This window comes from Schistocerca gregaria, chromosome X (genome assembly GCF_023897955.1).
Source record: "Schistocerca gregaria isolate iqSchGreg1 chromosome X, iqSchGreg1.2, whole genome shotgun sequence".
NCBI classification, from domain to species: domain Eukaryota; kingdom Metazoa; phylum Arthropoda; class Insecta; order Orthoptera; family Acrididae; genus Schistocerca; species Schistocerca gregaria.
Window position 1 is genome coordinate 653,431,571 of NC_064931.1, and position 19,855 is coordinate 653,451,425.

Here is a 19,855-nt window from a genome sequence, read left to right on the forward strand (position 1 = left end):
CATCTCCTAACAATCTCTCTCTCTCTCTCTATAACCTATACCTTCCTCCCTCTGTTTCCTCTGTTTCTGACCCTCTCCTCATCTTTCCTTTCTCTGTCCATCCCCCAGCCCCCCACCCCTTCCATTTTTTATACATTCCTTATCTCTGTCCATCTCCTCCATTCCTCATATCTCTCCATTGTAGCACTCTCTCTTCAATAGGAGGCTGCTGGATTTTACTCCCACAGTATCTCTTTCTAGATTGTAATTAATGTGTGTACCAAATTTGGTTTAAAATTGTTCCAGGGGTTTAGGATGAGCCTTTTACCTGTAGCATTGCCCACATATGCACATATTAAATATGTTTAACATATATTTAATGTATTTTACATGTATTTATACACACATTTCACTTGTATCTGTAGAGAATTTCACCCTGCACGTCCATTTTCATGCAGCTCAATAAAGGGTGTCCAAGAATTTGTCTCTTACTGTCATCATCATTAATATTTTTATATTACTAGCATATGCATTGTTTTACTAGTATCATGCTGAGAACATGTCTGTAGAACCATCTTCCATGGCACACAGTTTTTTTAAATCCATTGATGATGCCACAACTTTAAGTGGCACAATTTTAAAATTTGACAAAAGTAATAAAAAAAGACCCATTTGTGTATACTTGTGTAATTAATTGTCTCAAAACAAACATGAACTTAATGTGTTTCTCACTGGGACATGGAGACAAAATATTATATCGTGTTTTAACATGTTACAGTTGGTATGCTTTTTTGTTTCTTTTCCCTGTAGAACATATCGGACATCATAAACAACTGTGCCAGCACACACTGGAATGAGCGTAAGGATGGGCTGGTCTCATTACAAGCATATTTCCAAAATGAAAACAGACTGAGACGCGTTGAACTCCAACGAGTAACTGAAATTTTTACCAAAATGTTCATGGACTCCCATACAAAAGTAAGTTTAGACATATTAATATTTAACTTTGTCTTTCTTTTCAACAATAAAGGTTGATTTAAATTTTTTTGATTTAGACTTAGAATTGATGTTTTGAACAAATGTGTTTTTGTTGTATCCATGTTCAGTTCAAAACGCTTTGTTTATACTAACTGCTTTCTTTTAAGTTGTATTTATGAACTGAGTTAGATTGCATCTTGTGTGTATAGTCAGGTGACAGGAATAATTTCCCTTGACACTACCCACACTTGGAGCGCATCGTGTGGGGGGCACACTCAGCATTAGTCAGAGCCTAGGAATTTGTAAGTATTGCCATAGGGCACTACCATAAAGATCCAATCTCATCTACCATGAGGAGCCAATCTCATTAACTCTTATATAATGTACAATGCTATTTCGAGGAAGAAAGGAATAATGATGGACCACTTACACTGTCTTTGGAAGTCATAGAATGAGTAGCAGCTGCTCTGAAAACTGAAGCGACCTCTGTATGGATAAAAATGAAGGAGAGAGTACTGGAGATCTGGAGGAACCAACTGCTGCTATTTTGATGCTATGGTAGTGCATGAGGCAGGGAGGGGAGAGACAGCAGGGTAGTGGCTAGTGGTGGGGAAGATGCTAGTGCAGCCAGTGTGGGAGCATGTGAGGACATGGTGGTGCAGAATAGTGAGCTGCTATTTGCACTGTTGCGAGTGTGCACTGAAGGAAGGAGGGGGGAGGGGGTGGGCAGAAAATGCGAAAAGATTATGTAGGTGAACTGGTGGATAGAAGGCTTCATTGGGAATAAGGAAGGGGATAGTCAGGTGGACAACAAGGACTAATGAAGGCTGAGTCCAGAGAATGAGGGAATTAGTGGTGTATATGGAGGGGGACTGATCATCATTACAGAGAAACAAACAAAGAACACTCTCACCCTTCCCTACTACTGGGTTCCACCCAGAAATGGAGCTAATGAATCTGTTCTCCACCAAGATTTTGCATACTTCTTGTCACACTCTGAAGTGTTAACCCCTCCCACTGTCTGATATTCCAACATGCACACAATGGACACGACATCCTTTTCTTCCCAACTCCACTCTTGTTCCCAATCCCTCTGTATCAGGCTCATATCCTTTCAATAAACTTGCATCCAAAACCTATTCCTTACATCCTCCTCCCACCACCTATTCCAGTCCTGTCACACGCATCTCCTACCCCATCAGCGGCAGGGCCACTTTTGGAAGCAGCTGTACGATCTGTGAACTTAGCTGGAACCACTGTTTCACATTCTATGTGGGCATGATCACCAACTAGCTGTCTGTCTAATTGAATGGCCACTGTCAAAACTGTGGTCTAGAGACAGCTGGACCACCTAGTTGCTGAGCATGCTGCCCAACACAATGTGCTTGACCTCAGCGACTGCTTTGCATTCTCTGACTTTTGGATTCTTCCCACCGACACCAGCTTTTGTGAATTGCACACGTGAGAACTCTCCGTGCAACATATCCTCCGTTGTGCAGTTGACCTTCACTAATCCCTTTCCCTGCACCTGTCTATCCTCTTCCCAGCTCCCACTCCAGCCCTGCACACACCTTACATCCTCGCAGAATGTCTGTATAGACCTTTCCCCTTCTCTACTCCCCCCCCCCCCCTTTTCCCTCCTCAAGCACAATTTCCTGATGTGATGTGGCACCTAGTAGCCCACTACCCTGTCCCTACACGCTGCCACAGGCAGCACTAGCACCTTCCTCAGTACATAATGTGCTATCCCTCCCCCTCACTTCTCCGCACCTCTTTTGTACCCACAACTACCTACCACAACAAATATGCAATAATAACAACGTGGTCCCACCTTGGAATACAGTTTCTCTTGTCTTATTAGCCAAGCGTGTTTTGGAGAAGTTTTCCTATCTTCAGTTGGTTTTATTTATCATCTTATTATTACATATTTGTACTCACAAGTCTCTTTGGTATTTGTAGTACAGCTATAATTATTGACTTCTGTTATGTTATTTTTGTAGATCTTGTCTTTTCGTGCTTCTGCAGGATGTCTAACTGAAGATGGAGAAACTTCACTGATACGTGGTAGTAAAACAAGAAAAATTGTGTTTGCTGAATGCAGAACCAAATTTCTCTCATTATATATTAGGAAGCAAGTGCAGACAAAGAAAGAGATTCAACCACACAATGATCACCACACACACTACTTTGTCATTTATTTACTAGCTTATTGACTATTTCTTATCACTCTGTTGACAGTTTTCATTTTATCAATTATTTGTTTCTGTTCTGCGTATAATCTTTTGTACTGATATTCTCAAACTGTGCTTTAAATTTTGCAGGTCTTCAGTATGTTTCTGGATACTCTAAATGAACTAATTCTAGCACATAAAGATGATTTGCATGACTGGATATACATCCTGCTAACACGTCTCATGAATAAACTTGGTGGAGATTTGCTGGGTTCAATCCAAAATAAAATACACAAGTCATTATCTATTGTAAGGTAAGTGTTATATATTTTAAATTTGCAAAATGTGTTATCTGTTCTGTGTTGAAGTAGGTATTCGGATTTGAGTTTTACATTACTACACAACTTAACAAATTCTGTTGATGTAAGACAATAGTAGCTTTCATAATTTTGCGCTTTCATATTCAAAGCCAGCTGGGGAATCTTAGCAGCAGAAAACAAGAAAGAGGTGCAACTACTCATTTGAACTATGAAGGGGAGCTTTATATTGATGCCCCCCCTCCTGTAGCAGTACACATTTTTATTAAATGTTTTATCTGTGTTTTTAGTCACGCGTTCTCTCCCTCCCTCCCTCCATAATCCTCTACAACTATATTTAGCTTTAAAGTTTTCCATTATAATATTTTTAAGATGCACATGAAACTTGCCAAAGTGGTGTCAAAGTTTTAAATCTTATTTCGCTGTGTGTGCTGCTGTTTTCTAAGTTTGCTTAATATTTCTAATAATATTGTTTTTATATTTTCTTGCTTTATCCTGTAGGGAATCATTTCCACTGGAACTCCAAATGAATGCAATTATAAGGTTCCTGGTTGATCAGACTCAAACACCCAATTCTAAAGTTAAAGTAGCTGTTCTTCAATACTTGGCCCAGCTTGCATCCTATATGGATGCTTCATCCTTTAACCCAGGTGCCCGAGAAGCAGCTGCAGCTCTAGCAAAAGTAATCAGTTGGACAAATGATCAGAAATCAGCTGAAATCAGAAAAGCCGCTCAGAACGCTCTAATTGCATTATTCAATCTGAATACACCTCAGGTGACAATGATTTTGTCATCACTGTCTCCAGATTACCAGGTAAGCATACATTATCAGGAAACACTTTCACTTATACATTTTTTAATTATGTGTAGCTTGAAACTCCATGTAGATTAGCTTGTGTGGTAATTAATAGTGATAATGTTAAGGTTTAGGACACTCGATGTTGGACTGATTATGACTGCAATTCTGTTCAAATTCTGCGTCTGTATGTATAGCATTATGACAAACATTTATACTTGATGCACACTACTTCTGCTATGCAGTGAGCTTTGTTTGACTTTTTTTCCCACTGAGATGACTATTTTTGTGAAAACTATCCTTGAACATTGTGTTAACACATTGCCAGTATAATAATGTCATGTGATGAGGGCCTCCCGTCGAGTAGACTATTCGCCTGGTGCAAGTCTTTTGAGTTGACGCCACTTTGACGACTTGCATGTCAATGCAGATGAAATAATGATGATGATGATTAGGACAACACAACACCCAGACCCTGAGCGGAGAAAACCTCCGACCCAGCCGGGAATCGAACCCGGACCCTTTGGATTGACATTCTGTCGCGCTGACCACTCAGCTACCGGGGGCGGACATTCCCAGTTATTGTAGTTTCTGTAATTTTGTGTTGTATGAAACATCTTGATTCCTGTAGTGATTCAAGCAACAATGTAGAAATCTTTTTTACCATTAGATTTATATTTGGCAAGCCACAAATCATGCATGGCAGGTTTTACTTATCACTAGTATCACTTCCGCCTGCCCCACCTTGTTCACAATCAAGTGTAATATGATGTGGAAGAAGAATGAGACCCCCATCACTTGTCTGTTACCTCCAGTAATTGTTTGTTCCTGACTCCAGTGGCAATGTCGAAGTCAAAGCTCAGTGTTCTGCTCTCCCGGCCTTTTTTGTCAGCTCTCCTGACCTTGGATCTACTACTTCTCACTCCTGTAGCTCCTCAGTTGGTATCATGAAGCTGACTGCTCCCCATTTCAGTCCTCATGCTAAGGAAAAATCCCAGCAGTACCAGAAATTGAACCCAAGTTGTCTGCATAGCAGCCATAGCTATCGAGATAGACACCAGGGCAATATGATCAAAACAGTTTATAGTAGTATGTTATGAGAATTTTCTAGAAAAACACATTACACAAAATTATTTTGTTCTGTAGTTCAGGTTCAGAAAGATGTAGAAAAGTTTTTTTATAAATTGCTGAGGTGAACAAGAAAGTAACGGACAGCATTTATTTATTTATTTATTTTTTAATTTGTATTTGGGATGATTCAGTAGGGTAAGCTGTTGGTTGTAGTTTGTTGCTGTCGCACTCAGTCTTATTGTAGCATGGCAGCTATGAAATCTATATATCTTTTATGGAGACAAGTTCTTTACTAAAGGCAATAATCTAAGTTCATTACTCTTGATCAAACGCAGTCCTAAGAAATTAAACCAAAATTATGCCGTCTATTACATAATGATATTACACATGTACACAATTTATACCTGAGAAGAACAGTGTTGTGTTTTATGCAAAACTTTAACATTTTTTGCTCATCCCTCACTCTTTTGTTTCTTTTCATTTCCCCCTCCCTCCACCAAATAATTGTATTTTTTCCCATTAAGTAGTGAAATATTGCTGAAATGTTCAATCTAGTTTGTAATCAACTGTCCTTAACTGCCATTGAATTCTATGTTCTACACTCCTGCCTGGAAATATAATACATATAAATTAGACATTGGCCAGTATGTGCTTCAACAATTGGTCAGTTTTGTATCATCATGTTTCTGGCCTCACACCTTAATGAGGTCTTTGAACTTTGTTCGGATTAGAATACTGTGTGCAATTAAATGGTTTGCTAGTGTATCAGTTGTCATGTGAGTGAGCTATGAAGTAGTAGACAGTTCATTCAAGTCCATCACATGAAATGTGTAATAGAAGTAAAACTCAGTCACTAACAGTATCATCACTGTTGTTATCAGTAGTAGTAGAACTTTTAGTTGTAGTGGTGGTGTTGGTGGTTCTGGTTGTAGTTGGAGGAGGATAAAGAGAGTTGTGGAACTAGAGGGATTAAATTTGAATCATGTAAGAAATGTTAATGTAAGTACACTTTGACAATAGCAAAATCAAATGCAGGTTTATATGGAGTCATTTAATTGTACAGGAAACAGCAGCAAGCCTTGTAAATAGCCATGTAAGGCGCAGTAGCACGGGAAGTTCGCCCCCATCACCATCACCACATGTTCAATCTCCAGCAACACCACAGTCTAGGCCTTCTCTGGAGATGGATGAGGGAAGTCTCAATCCAGAAGAAGTGTACAGGTAACTAGAACCTCTTTTGTTGACATTTCTTTGTTCTGAATCTATGAAGCATTAATTATTATTTATTTATTTATGCTAATCAGAAACAAAACCATACATGGTTATTACCATTAAAAACAAATGAAAGATTAACTGCTCTTTAATTTCACGCAGACTCACAAACAGATCTTCTTCCATGCAAGGTGCAGGCCACAGTTGGTAATCCAGTAGATGCTCCAAGTTCTGTGGTAATTGCAAAAGGTAGAAAAGGAAAAAGATGGTGCATGGCTAGCCCCCCATTCGTAGCTATAAATGCCTAATTTTGATTGAAAACATTGTCGGCCGGAGTGGCCTTGCAGTTCAAGGAGCTACAGTCTGGAACCGAGCGACCGCTACGGTCAAAGGTTCGAATCCTGCCTCGGGCATGGATGTGTGTGCTGTTCTTAGGTTAGTTAGGTTTAATTAGTTCGAAGTTCTAGGCGACTGATGACCTCAGAGGTTAAGTCATATAGTGCTCAGAGCCATTTGATTGAAGACATTGTGCATTGATTGACCAGTACAATGTAAAGCAGCTTGTGTGCTTTGAATTAGAAATAAACAAGATTTTGAGAAGTACTATGAGAGAACTACAGAAAAGTACACAACCTAGTGTGGTGGTAAATGACTGAAAAACCACTAAACTTTTGGCAAGAACTTTCAACAATACTTGCTTTGGATTTATTCCTTTATTTTCTCATTCATTCCAGTACTCCCTCTTCGTCTCTACTCCTCTTCATTGAGTTTCATTTTTAATGTGTGAATAATAACCACTGGTTTTGTTTATTCTGTGATATTCGTAGTGCTTAACAGAAATAAGCGAATTTTTCAATTTTACCTGTAGTCTTCAGAATATATTTTTATGATACTAGTAATAACAAATCTCTGTGGTGAGTGTCCATTGAGATGAAGCATTGTGTAAATTAAAACTGTTTTCTGGGCTAGAAATAAATTTCCACATGTCACATAATGCAGAACTACTACACAAGATGTTGCGTTGTTATGTAAGAACTTCAGAAAGTTTTTTAAACAAGTCATCCCACACTAAGACCATTGTGAAAGAAGAGTGGCACATTGTCAGAACAGAATTCAGGTCCTAGTTTTCCTGCAGACGCAGTTGTGCTACATTACGAATAACAGATGTAACATAGTGTGCGAGTGAAATAGCACGGTAACTGGAGACGTCCTCCAAAGTTGAAGTACATGCAACAGTAAGATTGTTGCAGGCAAAACATGTACTTCCCGTAATTCCCAAAGTGATAATTCACCACTCACCCAATGTACAAAATACTCTGGCCCATTCTTATGACACAGCTACTCTTAACCCTGGCCACATGTGTCATACTCTTGTGGAAGACAAAATTTCTAAATGTGCACAGTGCACCGCAGCACATTGTATTCAAGACCTATCACCTGTGAAAGCAGTCATGTTATTTACTGCTCCATTGTAACTTTTATGTGGACATGATTACCTACCAGTTATCTACTCGAATGAATGGCCGCTGTGAAAATGTGTACAAGAGCAGAGTTAACCACCCAGTTGTGGAACACACTACTGAGCACAATATGCTCGATGTCAGTGGCTGCTGAACAATCCATGTCCCCATGTCCCTCCTCTCCCAATGTCAGCTTCTCTGTACTGCATAGATGGACATTGTCCTTATACATCCTTCAGTCCTCTTGTCCTCTTGGCTTATCCTGTCATGTTGCTGCACCTCCCTCCCAGCTGTCATCTACCCTCACCACCAACCCTTCCTCCCCTTCCCCACCAACCCTTCTCCCTCTCCACCTTCTTTTTCCTTACTAAACCTGATACAACCCCTTGCCCAAGTCTAGCTGCAGTGCCGGTACATATAGTTGGGTGGTACAGTATACACCTGCAGGTGTATGTATACGTGTATTCTACACTACTTAGCTCTGTAGACAGACAGCATCCAAGCTCAGCAACATTTTTAGTCTTGTTTTAGTGCCTTCAACCACTCGACACCAGAACTATACGGTGAGATATTACCTTTACCCATTTCATTATTTATAGTGCACCAAGGAATTTCCGTTACATGTAGCACAAGTTAGATTAGAAAAGCTTGCATTAGATTTTCCTCTAAGTCACATATTGTGTGAGGTGGTGCAGTTGTGTTTAAAACATTTGAGTGGAATGTAGTTTAAACTCCTTTTTTTTTATTCTGATTTGGATTTCTCATAAATCTCTTGCGGCAGAGAATTTTAACCTAATTGGTCCTGCTCTTTCCCACCCACACCTGGAGGGGTTTGAAATTTTGTAACCCTATTTAAAATGCAGTGCAGTATCACATGTCAGTGTAAAATACATTTAAGACTACAGATTCAAAACGATTCACAAAATCAAATTTTTCATTTCCTATTTTTCTTGGAATCTGTATCTTAATGTCTTCAGAGCTGAAGATCACGGTTTATGAACATTTCAAAATAAATTCATTGCCTTTTGGCTTTCTCTGTTACTTGTCATTGGCGTTACATACAAATATTTTTAGAGTTCAGAGGTCAAGTATAAACAGTGTTACAAGCTTTTCACTTTGACATTGGTTCTTACAGGTAACCAGAATGAATTGGTGTGAACAATTTGAAATTATTGTGAAGCTAAATTCAAACTTACAGATGATCATGTCTGTTTTCAGAACAGAGCTTAACAGAGCATTATGTGATAATTGAAATGGCTACGTGTTCCGAGTATTTTATTTTTATTCAACCCCCCCCCCCCTCCCCCCTTACAGTCATCCCAATGTTGGTAAATATAATAGTTAGTCATTATGAAAGTTCTGTTTAAAGTATTACAGTATCTTTTAAATACATTTTGTGACAACCCAAAGAAGAAATGTAATTCTGTATTGCATGAATGTCCCTGAGTCATAGAACTCATACGATCCTTCCAAAAGATAATGGGAAGCAGAACTGTCATTCAGCAGTTCTGTTGATGAATTAGGCACATTTTGCAAATTTTTGTGAGCAGCGGAAAAACATTATTTTAAAAATGAAGCATTCAGCAGCTATGTTTCAGCCCAAAGTGAAAATCAAACTATAATGGTGTACTCTGAGGTGACAGAAGTCATGGGATAGTGATATGCACATATATACACATGGCAGTAGTATCGGGTCCACGAGATATGGCAGTAGTATCGGGTCCACAGGGTACAAAAGGGTTGTGTATTGACAGAGGTGTCTTTTGCATCCAGATGAGTTGTGTGGAAATGTTTCTGAATGTGACTGTGGCCTCATGATGGGAATTGACAGACTTTGAACGCCAAATGGTAGTTGGAGTTAGACGCCTGTGGCATTCCATTTTGGAAATCCTTAGCAAATTCACTATTCGAAGATCCACAGTGTCAAGAGGTTGCTGAGCAGCAGTGTTTGCATAGAGTTGTCAGTGCTGACAGACAAGCAACACTGCAGTAAATAACCACAGAAATCAATGTGGAACATACGATGAACGTATCCATTAAGACAGCACAACAAAATTTGGCGTTAATGGGATAGGGCAGCAGACAACTGATTAGAGTGACTTTGCAAGCAGCACGTCATCACAATCATCGTGTCTCCTGGGCTCTTGACCATTCCAATTGGGCCCTAGATTATTGCAAAACAGTGGCCTGATTAGATGAGTCTCTATTTCAGCTGATGAGAGCCAATTGTAGGGTTTGAGTGTGGCAGAGACCCAGCAAAGCTATGGACCTGGATTGTCAACAAGGCTCTACAAGGTTGCTTTGTAATGATGTGGGCTATGCATACATGGAATGGACTGGGTCCTCCAGTCCAACTGAACCAATAATTGACAGGAAATGGTTGTGTTAGGAGACTATTTGCAGGCGCCCATGGGCTTGGTGTTCCGAAACAACAATGAAATTTTCATGGTTGACAATGCGCCATGACACCAGGCCACAGTTGTTTGTGCTTGGTTTGAAGAACAGTGTGGAAAATTTGAGCGAATGATTCGGCCAACCAGATAGCCTGACATGAATCCCATTGAACATTTATGGAACATAATCAGGAAATCAGTTCATGCGCAGAATCCTGCAGGGGATTTCGAACGACCTTCAGGTCAAGTTGCTGCACTACACCAGGCAAAAAAAAAAAGGCCCAATACGATGTTAGGAAGTATCCCATTACTTTTGTCACCTCAGTTTAATGTCAAGTTCCAGAGTTTTCAGCTGGGTGAGCTTCTCAAAAAAGTGCTGGAAATAGCTGTATTTTTCCCAGATACATTTATATGTGTGATATTTACTAACTAATGTGTGTTGCACATACTGATTCTTGTGATCATATCAGTGAAAACAAGTTTATTACTCTCTTTTTGTCACTATTCAAAAGATCCAATTTTTCACCGTGTGTAATCATTAGTATGAATATTGACAACCATGTATTGAAATTTATTTCCTCTGTTGTGTCTTCAGTCTTCTTACGAAGCAGACGTGATTTACCTTCTGTGTGGGATGTTTGTTACAGCTATTTACTGACATGCATTGAGGTGTTTTTCCGCTCTTCCAGAGAATCTTTAAGTGTAGCTTTTGAAATCCCTAGATGGTTATACAATGTCTACAGAACATTTTGCATCGAAAATGGAAGGTAGTACTTACATACATGCAGGAAGATAAGAGCTAAAACTAGCAGTGTTTTACTAGTGTTGACCATTTTGTATAGATTAACTAAAAAGAGAACCAGTTTGGCATAGGTGTCACTGTTCCGGAGTGTACATGTCCATGTGAAAATTTGTGTGTTCTTCATTGGCTTATAAACCACTGATGTGGGTGATGGCAATAGTATCACCTAATTGACCCTGTAGGTTAGTTTCCACACGTTTGCATCAGTTGGAAATGGCACACACTGGGAATACAATGGTTTGTAAAGTACTATGTGTTGTGTTCCTACCATGACTGAAAGTAGTTTTCATGGATATTGTGTGGACACTATAGTTCAATTCTTTTATATGCACCCGCCCAGACACGGAAGATTGCTGCGTTGTCAGTTGCACGCGCCAAGAAAATCAGCGCCATAATATAGTTGGCAAACTTACGTTTAGGGTGGAGCGTGCAGTTTATGAAGTAAAGCCACCACGGCCGCATTAACCCTTTCGCTGCTACAGAGACATGCTCCCCGCATTCCACGCTGTGCGCAATTTTGTCATCATTGCACTGCTCGCCTGTGCAGACACATGGTGTTTCGACTGCTTTGACACACTTTATCATTCGATTTCACAAAAACTATTTGGCCCAAAAATTTGATTTTTACATATCTTCTTGACTGATACCTTCCCCCCCATAAATGACTTAATTTTGTTTCGATGATCAACACAGTTATTGTGCAGCATTAGATGTAGTAAACCATTGCACGAAATTTTGAAGAGTTTGCAGAGGTAAAAGTTCATAGTGTATACTTTTCATATGGTCGATTTTACTTGCCACTAGAAGTGTCAAAAAATTACATTCAAACGAATAAAATTCATGAAGTAAGACACTTTGATATTGTTTTTAAATAAAGAAAATATTGAGCACCAAACAAGGTTTAAATTCAGAACCTTTCGCTTTGCAGTCAAAAACTTTAACCATTACGATAATGCAGCTCACCATTCAACAAACTACCTGGAGGACCTTAAAATATGACGCAAAATACCAACAAACACTGTTGGTATGACTGAATTACTCACGTTTCGTCGAAGTGCAATAGGAAATAAACAATTATCGCTGTTCTTTATTGGGAAAAAGCGGTTAGTGAGAATGATACAAACACCTTTCCTTGCTATCACCTGAATTAGGAGCCTTATTGCTTGTTTGGTTTAATTAATTAATAGAATATGAAGCATTTGGTATAAAGAATGCTTTTTCCAAACTTTCTATAAAAGAAAGTCTGCTATCAAGACATCGCTTTTGTTCAATTACTTTATTTATGACTGAACGTTTCAAAAACTGTAGACACTCTGCACTGCAGTCGAGCTCTGGCAACGTCGTTCTCTGTTAATTGGCTGACTGTGTTTCGTGACGTCAGATGCGCAGAACGAACCTAAACTCGGCCGCCGTAATAAAATGACGCGCACTTTAATACTGGCAGTTACTAGAACCAGGAAGCAGTCGATATCATCCTTTTTAGACAGTGATGTGACATCATTTAGTTCCAATATGATGAACGTAGAGGATTTATGGGCAAAGTTTAAACGGATTGTAAATTACACTTTGGAGAAATGTGTGCCGAGTAAATGGATTAAGCAAGCAAAAGACCCACCTTCATTTAGCAACGAAATTCAGCAAAGGCTATTGCACTCTTGATTTAAAAGAGACTGTGCAAATGATGACAGGCGAAAGTTAGTAGAAATTTGTGCGGCTATAAAAAATTGATGTGCGTGGCGTACGAAGTCTACCATCTCCATACCTTAGCAAAAGATCTTGACAAGAACGCCAAAAATTCTGGTCCTACATAAAATCATGTAGCAGATTTAAGGCTTCTATCTAGGCACTCATTGATATGTCTGGTGTATTTATAATGGAACTCTTGTTCGCACGAAGTCCCAAGTGGCTGGAATTTGTACAAGTGACTCCTGTACATGAGAAGGGTAAAAAAAACATACTGAAAAAGTTACAGACCAATATCCTTAACATCAGTGTGCTGCAGAATTATTAAACATATTCTTATTTCAAATATAATGAATTTCCTCCAGACTGAAGAGATTTTGTCCACAAATCAGCATGGTTTTAGGAAGCGTCCCTCATGAGAGCTCAGCTTACCCTTTTCTCATGTGATATCCTGCAAACTATGGATGAAGGGCAACAAGCAGATTCCCTAGTCCCAGATTTCTGAAAAGCATTTGACGCAGTGCACCACTACAGACTATTAACGAAGGTATGAGCATACTGACTAGGTTTCCAAATATGTGGGTGGCACAAACACTTCTTAAATAACAGAAGCCAGGGTGTTGTCCTCGATGGCGAGTATTCATGAGAGAAAAGGTTATTGCCAGGAGTGTCCCAGGGAATTGTGCTGGACCGCTTTTATTTTCTATATACACAAATGATATGTGGACATGATCTGTGGACATGGTGAGTGGAAATTTGGTGATGTTTGCTAATGACACTGTGATGTATGGGAAGGATACAAGTTGGCTTAGACAAAGTTTCTAGTTGGTGTGATAATAGCAGCTTGCTCTAAATGTAGAAAAATTTAAGTTAATGCAGATTAGTTGGAGAAACAAACCCTTAATGTTCTAACATAGCATTAGTAGTGTGCTACTTGACACAGTCACATCGATTAAATGTCTAGGTGCAACAGTGCAAAGTGATCTAAAATGTAAGGATTGCATAAAGGCAGTAGTAGGAAAGGTGAGTGAGTGACTTGAATTTATTGGGAGAATTTTAGGAAAGTGTGGTTCATCTGTAAAAGGGACCACATATAGGACACAAGTGTGACTCCACAGAACAACCACAGAAATACAGAATTATAGTTTTGTTGATGGCCTCAGTTCTGTGAAAATGCTGGATAAAGAATGATAAACTACATCACATGATTCTGGCATCAGTCAGATGTCATGTAGTATGGAGAAATTAGAAGAACAAATGGAATTGCTTGAGTATTTGAGGTCCGCACCAGGTTGCATTAAAGGAAAACTTTGAAGCAATTCAAAGGCAAGCTGCTAGTTATCGGTAGGTTCGAACAACACGCAAGTATTACGGAGACACTTTGGGAACTCAAATGTGGGTACATGCAGGGAAGACAACATTCTTTTTAAGGAACACCATTGAGAAAATCTGGAGAACTGGTGTTGGAAGCAGACTGTAGAATGCGTTTACTGCCGCCAACATACACTGCATGCAAAGACCATGAAGAGAAGATGCAAGAAATTAAGACTCGTGCGGAGTCATATAAATACTTGTTGTAGCTCTCTGTTTGCTAGTGGAACAGAAATGGAAGTGACTATTAGTGGTACAGGGCATCCTCTGTCAAGAACTGTTTGGTGGCTTGCCGAGTACATATGTAGAGGTAGATGTAGAAGGCAAGTAAAATGTGTAGAATAATGACTAAGGTGGTCTGCATGCCATGTATTAGGTCTCTGTAAGAAACAAAGGAAAGTGGTTGAGGTGTTCACCTCACCTTCACGAGTGAGCTCTGTGTTCCTATCCCACAAACTTGATTTTCATTTTTCATTGGTTTTTTAAATAATTGCAGATAAATGCCAGAATGGTTAAATGCCAGAATGGTTCCTTAAACAGTCCATGGCTACTTTCCTTTTCATCCTCTTCTAGCTGGTTTAGTATCCTTCTCGAACTCCAACCCTCCTACATGAGTGGTCTGCAAGTAATGATTTACATAAATAGCAGGTCAGTATTGATTTTTTTTTAAATCAATATACTGCGGGGTTTCTACTTTTCAAATTTATTTTCTAACTTTTTGTTAATTAGGAATCTTTGTTTTGCAGGTCACTCCACAGAACAACCACAGAAATACAGAATTATAGTTTTGATGGTGGCCTCAGTTCTGTGAAAATGCTGGATAAGGAACGAGAAACTACATCACATGATTCTGGCATCAGTCAGATGTCGTGCGGTATGGAGAAATTAGAAGAACAAATGGAACATCTTCTGTCAATTAGTAGAGAACCTACAGTAAGTATTTAAAAACTAACTCAGTTCTGAGCTTTATTAGAGATATTGTTCAATGACTGGATGGATAAATAGAAAATTTGGTTCAGCCAGATTAGTAGAACCAGTGACACACACAATGGAAAAAAAGAAATATCCCAGTCTCTGAAGCATATTGTGTGGAATAGCATACCTTATCAGGAAACTTTAAGATACAATTCCAGTTTTGTGTGTGAAATGACTTAAGTTGCACAGTTGTAGTCACTTTACTATGAAATGGGACTTCTGTTAGTAACTCAGTGGGATCCTTGCTGGTAGTGCAGGCACACAGCAGCGGCAACTCCCAGGGAGGCAGCTATAGCCATGCAATTTTCCTGCTCTACAAAGCAGTTCATTTGAACAGCTGTGTGCTGTTGGAAGTACTGTCATTGCAGCTTGTCTTAGTCTGTGGCAGCTCAAAATGAATGATTCACAACTCATCGAATTAGCATGAGAACATCCAAGCTTGTTTATCTCCAAACACTATGATTACAAACGTAGTAGTAGTAGTAGTAGTAGTAGTAGTAGTAGTGTTTGTGGTTGGTGTTGTTGTAGTTATGAATATGTGAGTACAGATCATTTCACTGAATTCCTTCTTGGTGCATTGTTATTAGAGTTTTTTGTGGTTCCTACAATGAATCTGAAAACCTAAATCCCTGGGTGATGAGCTATTAACAGTCAAACTAGATTAGTATAACCAGTCCTAATGTGGATTTTGATCTGACTAAGAAACAGTACTGCAGCCTACATATCACAAAGGCAGAACTGAAAATATCTTTAAAACTATGGAGGAAAGGCATCTGATGTCTCTTAAGACATACTCAGTACACACTGACAACACAAAACATTAGGATCACTGCCCACCATGAGACTGAATGATATGCAGTTGTCATAGTTGTATCATTTTTGTATATGAGCAGGCGCGTGCGTGCACGGCTGCTTACACACACACACACACACACACACACACACACACACACACACAAACCACCTTTATAAGAGAAACTTGCATGTATGTGATTGATACTTCCATGCCTTCTGTTTGATACCACATATCATGAGAAATAGGCCTGAATTATTATTGAATACTAACAACCTCTCAGTTATGGTGGCCGTCCTTTGCTGGTCTGATGGTATGCAAAAACAATGTTTGGACACACATTTTATGGAAAAAATGTGTTTTTCTATTGGGAACTTCATTGTGAGTGAATGGCTTTTTAAAAAGTGGCTACCAGCAAAACACAGAGGACCATTGTATAGTTGGCAAAGAATATCGTTTACAGTGCCAGGTTAGAAATACTTTATTAATGTCCTCATCAATTTCATTGACACTTCTTTTCAGACTGCAGGCAAAGAATATGTAGCAATTTCTAACATGCAGAAGAAAAAGTAAGAGCTTTAACGAATTTTTCCCTCTTTCCTGCCCACAAATGAGCTGTGGTATTTGCAACATTTATCTGATTTTGGCTCTCTAATGCTGCTAAGTGAAGGAAATTATTTCATTAAACATGTGTATAGGTAAAGCAATGTTTTGTGGTTTGACAGTGTGACCACTGATGTGAATAAAAATGTCATTAATAAAAAGAGCTTCTGCTGTGACTCTTATGGTTGCAAAACAGTAATGGGATATTAGCAGTCACCTTTCAAAGGGATCAATGTAAAATGCTTGTAGACCTAATGTAACACTATGAAGTACAACTACATAAATCAAGAGTACACCTGCAGTGGCGTGCTATTGATTGCTGAGAGTGCAGGTTCCTAAAGACAAGTTCCTCTATATGCAGTGATCCAATTCAGGTGTTTTATGGACAACTAATGTCAGTGTTTTAAGATGCCAGTCAATACCCCCTCCTCATTTATATTTTCATGTACATCTCAAATTTTCCATTGTCACAAACAACATGGAAAGGACCATTACTATCTGCCAACACCATCACTGCCAATTATCTGCATCCAGTGTGTTGTGTCTACTCAATCATGCAGTGCCTTCAGTAGATATGGGTGTAACTGCCTAAACAAGTGACTACAAGATATCTACTGCTGTGCTTCAATGATTGTAATAAGTTAAACTTAATCCCTTGAAACCCTTTTTGCCTGACTCTCAACAGTCGACTGGCATCTTTGAACAAATATGTTTGTTGTTGCATGAAAGTTGATCTGTATCATTACATGAAATGTTAATCTTCAAGAAACAACAGTCTCAAAATATTTCCCCACCTCTGAAGAATTCCATTGCAATACTCAAAAGATTGTTATAGGTAGGAGGTTACACACATCAGGTTATAAAGAAACCAGTTGCACTTCCATCGTGGATGTACTCCACTTAGATTTTCATATAGCCACAAAACCATTTTTGTGCAAGAATATTGTTCTTTTATACTCTAAATTATTCCTTTTAACACTGTCCCAAATATTTATAGTTCCTTCTGAAACATCCATCATTTATAACATCAGATGCAGTACTTAGATACATATGAATATTAAAAAATACTTTTCTGTTCTGTAAAAACATTCATATTTTTCGTAATATTTAAGAAAAACAAATTCATTATATGATATGGAAGAGGTCTTAATGGAAATTCTCCTCAGTTACTTGAGTCTTTGAAAATGATAATTGGTATTAAATAGACAGTTACGGGTACACATGAAACAAAAGTTAGGCTAAAGTAACACTTTGTTTGGGAATAATTGTTGTATTTACAAATGATTGCTTTTTTTTACTTATAAGTAGAAGGTTTTGAAGTTGACACCACTTTTCCACATTTGCCTATGCCAGAGTATCATAATAACATTAATTTTTTCCTTACAAGGGTAGTTAGTTCACACAATCACGACGAGATGTCTGTACTCTGGGTAGAAACCTGTGATGTGGTGTCTCTTTGTTGTTGTTCCCACGTATTAAAATGTGAGGATAGAATAAACAAAATTTTGATTTGTTGTTAAGTACTTCGTAAAGGAAGGTATGAAAGCAAAGGAAATTCATGCCAATTTTCAGCACACACAGGGAGACTGTGCATCTTAATTTTCAACTATTGCCAAGTGAAGAAATGAGTTTAAGTTTGGTCAAGACAACTTAGATGACGATCCACTGTTTCAGATGTGCCACCGTTTCAGAAATTACAGCAATAATGCGTAGAATGCTCATAGAGGATCATCGATTGAAAGTGCAAGAAATTGCTGAAGCGTAAGGATGTTATCTGAATGGGCACATCACATTTTCACAGTGGAATTGAATATATGAAAATGATCTGCTGGACGAGTGCCTTGGCTCGTAATGCAGGTTCAGAAATGTATTAGAATGAAAATGTCTTAACTATTGTTTGAGACAACCATCAAAGCAGTAGAGACTTGTTGATTCGCCACCACCGAAGAGATCAAAAGCAATACAGTTGGGTGGTACGGCCATGTTGTCAGTTTTCTACGATCCAAAAAGGGATTCTGCTGATAGTTAATTTTCCAACTGGTCAAACAATTATGGAACAGTATTATGCTGGCCTGGACCAACTACAGCAAAATATCCACAAGAGAAGTCCAGGTTTGGCAAGGAAGAACATCATCTTTCATCAACACAAGTACCATTGAAATGGCAAAAATACATGAACTAAAATACAAATTGCTGCTAAAACCACCTTATTTGCTGGATTTGGCTCCATCAGTCTTTCTTCTCTTCCTCAAGCTCAAAACTTTCCTCGGTGGACAGACATTCTCTTCAAACAAAGGACTGACAGTTGAACTTGATGGATATTTTGCAGAGCTGAGATCAAGGCACTGACTGTTGCTGGGTCAAGTGCAGTAGTGTAAACAGAGACTATGTTGAAAATAAAAAAGTGAGATAGTCATTTCTTTCGATCCCATTCCAAGAACGTTTCAAGCTACCCATGTATTTCAAGTTTTTGGAGTACCAGTCAAAAAATTTGTAATCCTCAGGAGACATCACACTATTGCCATGTAACACTGTCTCTAACCATCATACGAGGTGGAATCTAAAATTTTCGGGACTATTGTCACCATCTGGAAAGTAGAAGAGTAGATCTTTGCCCCACTAGGTGGCGAGAGCTGCATATCTGATGAGTCTGTGTGCAGGGTGGCATTCAGCTGGGAGGATGTGTTGCATGTCCAAGTGATTTCCGTAATACTTTGTGTTGGGTGTGTGATGATTTTACAATGGATCCGTGAACAGAACAGCACGTGTGTATCAAATTCTGTGCGAATCTCAGGAAAAGTGCTTCGGAGACCCTTGGAATGTTTCAACAAGTGTTTGGGGGACAGAACATGAGCCGTATGCATGTGTTTGAGTGGCATGCTCAGTTCAGGGCCAGCTGTACAGACATCTAAGATGATGCTCACACTGGAAGGCCCATTAGTCACACAATGCCAGACATTGTTGCCAAACTTTCAACAACTGGTCTGTGCAGATCGATGTCGAACCATTCAAGACTTTGTGAATGAAGTGGGTATTGGTTATGTGACATGTAAACAAATTTTGACTGATGAATTGGGCATGCATTGTGTCGCCACAAAATTTGTGCCAAAGATTTTGACTGCTGATCAGAAGGCACAGTGTGCTGAAGTGTGCACGGACCTTTGCCATACCGCATCTGATGATCCAACCTTTTTGTCACGGGTTATCACTAGTGACGACAGCTGGATTTACAGTTACGACCCAGAGACAAA

The 19,855-nt window shown here is 39.0% G+C and overlaps 1 protein-coding gene across 15 annotated transcripts in view; it reads left to right on the plus strand.

The window, feature by feature from the left end:
* The window catches only part of LOC126297568 (CLIP-associating protein 1-A), a 322,153-nt gene that overhangs the window by 272,299 nt on the left and 29,999 nt on the right, over window positions 1-19,855 (plus strand). For all 15 annotated transcript variants that reach the window (XM_049988512.1, XM_049988519.1, XM_049988524.1 and 12 more), the window contains 5 exons: window positions 790-957; window positions 3,279-3,442; window positions 3,947-4,259; window positions 6,376-6,533; window positions 14,980-15,166. In XM_049988512.1, the coding sequence (XP_049844469.1) occupies window positions 790-957; window positions 3,279-3,442; window positions 3,947-4,259; window positions 6,376-6,533; window positions 14,980-15,166 (990 nt within the window). The remainder of the gene's footprint in view (window positions 1-789; window positions 958-3,278; window positions 3,443-3,946; window positions 4,260-6,375; window positions 6,534-14,979; window positions 15,167-19,855) is intronic.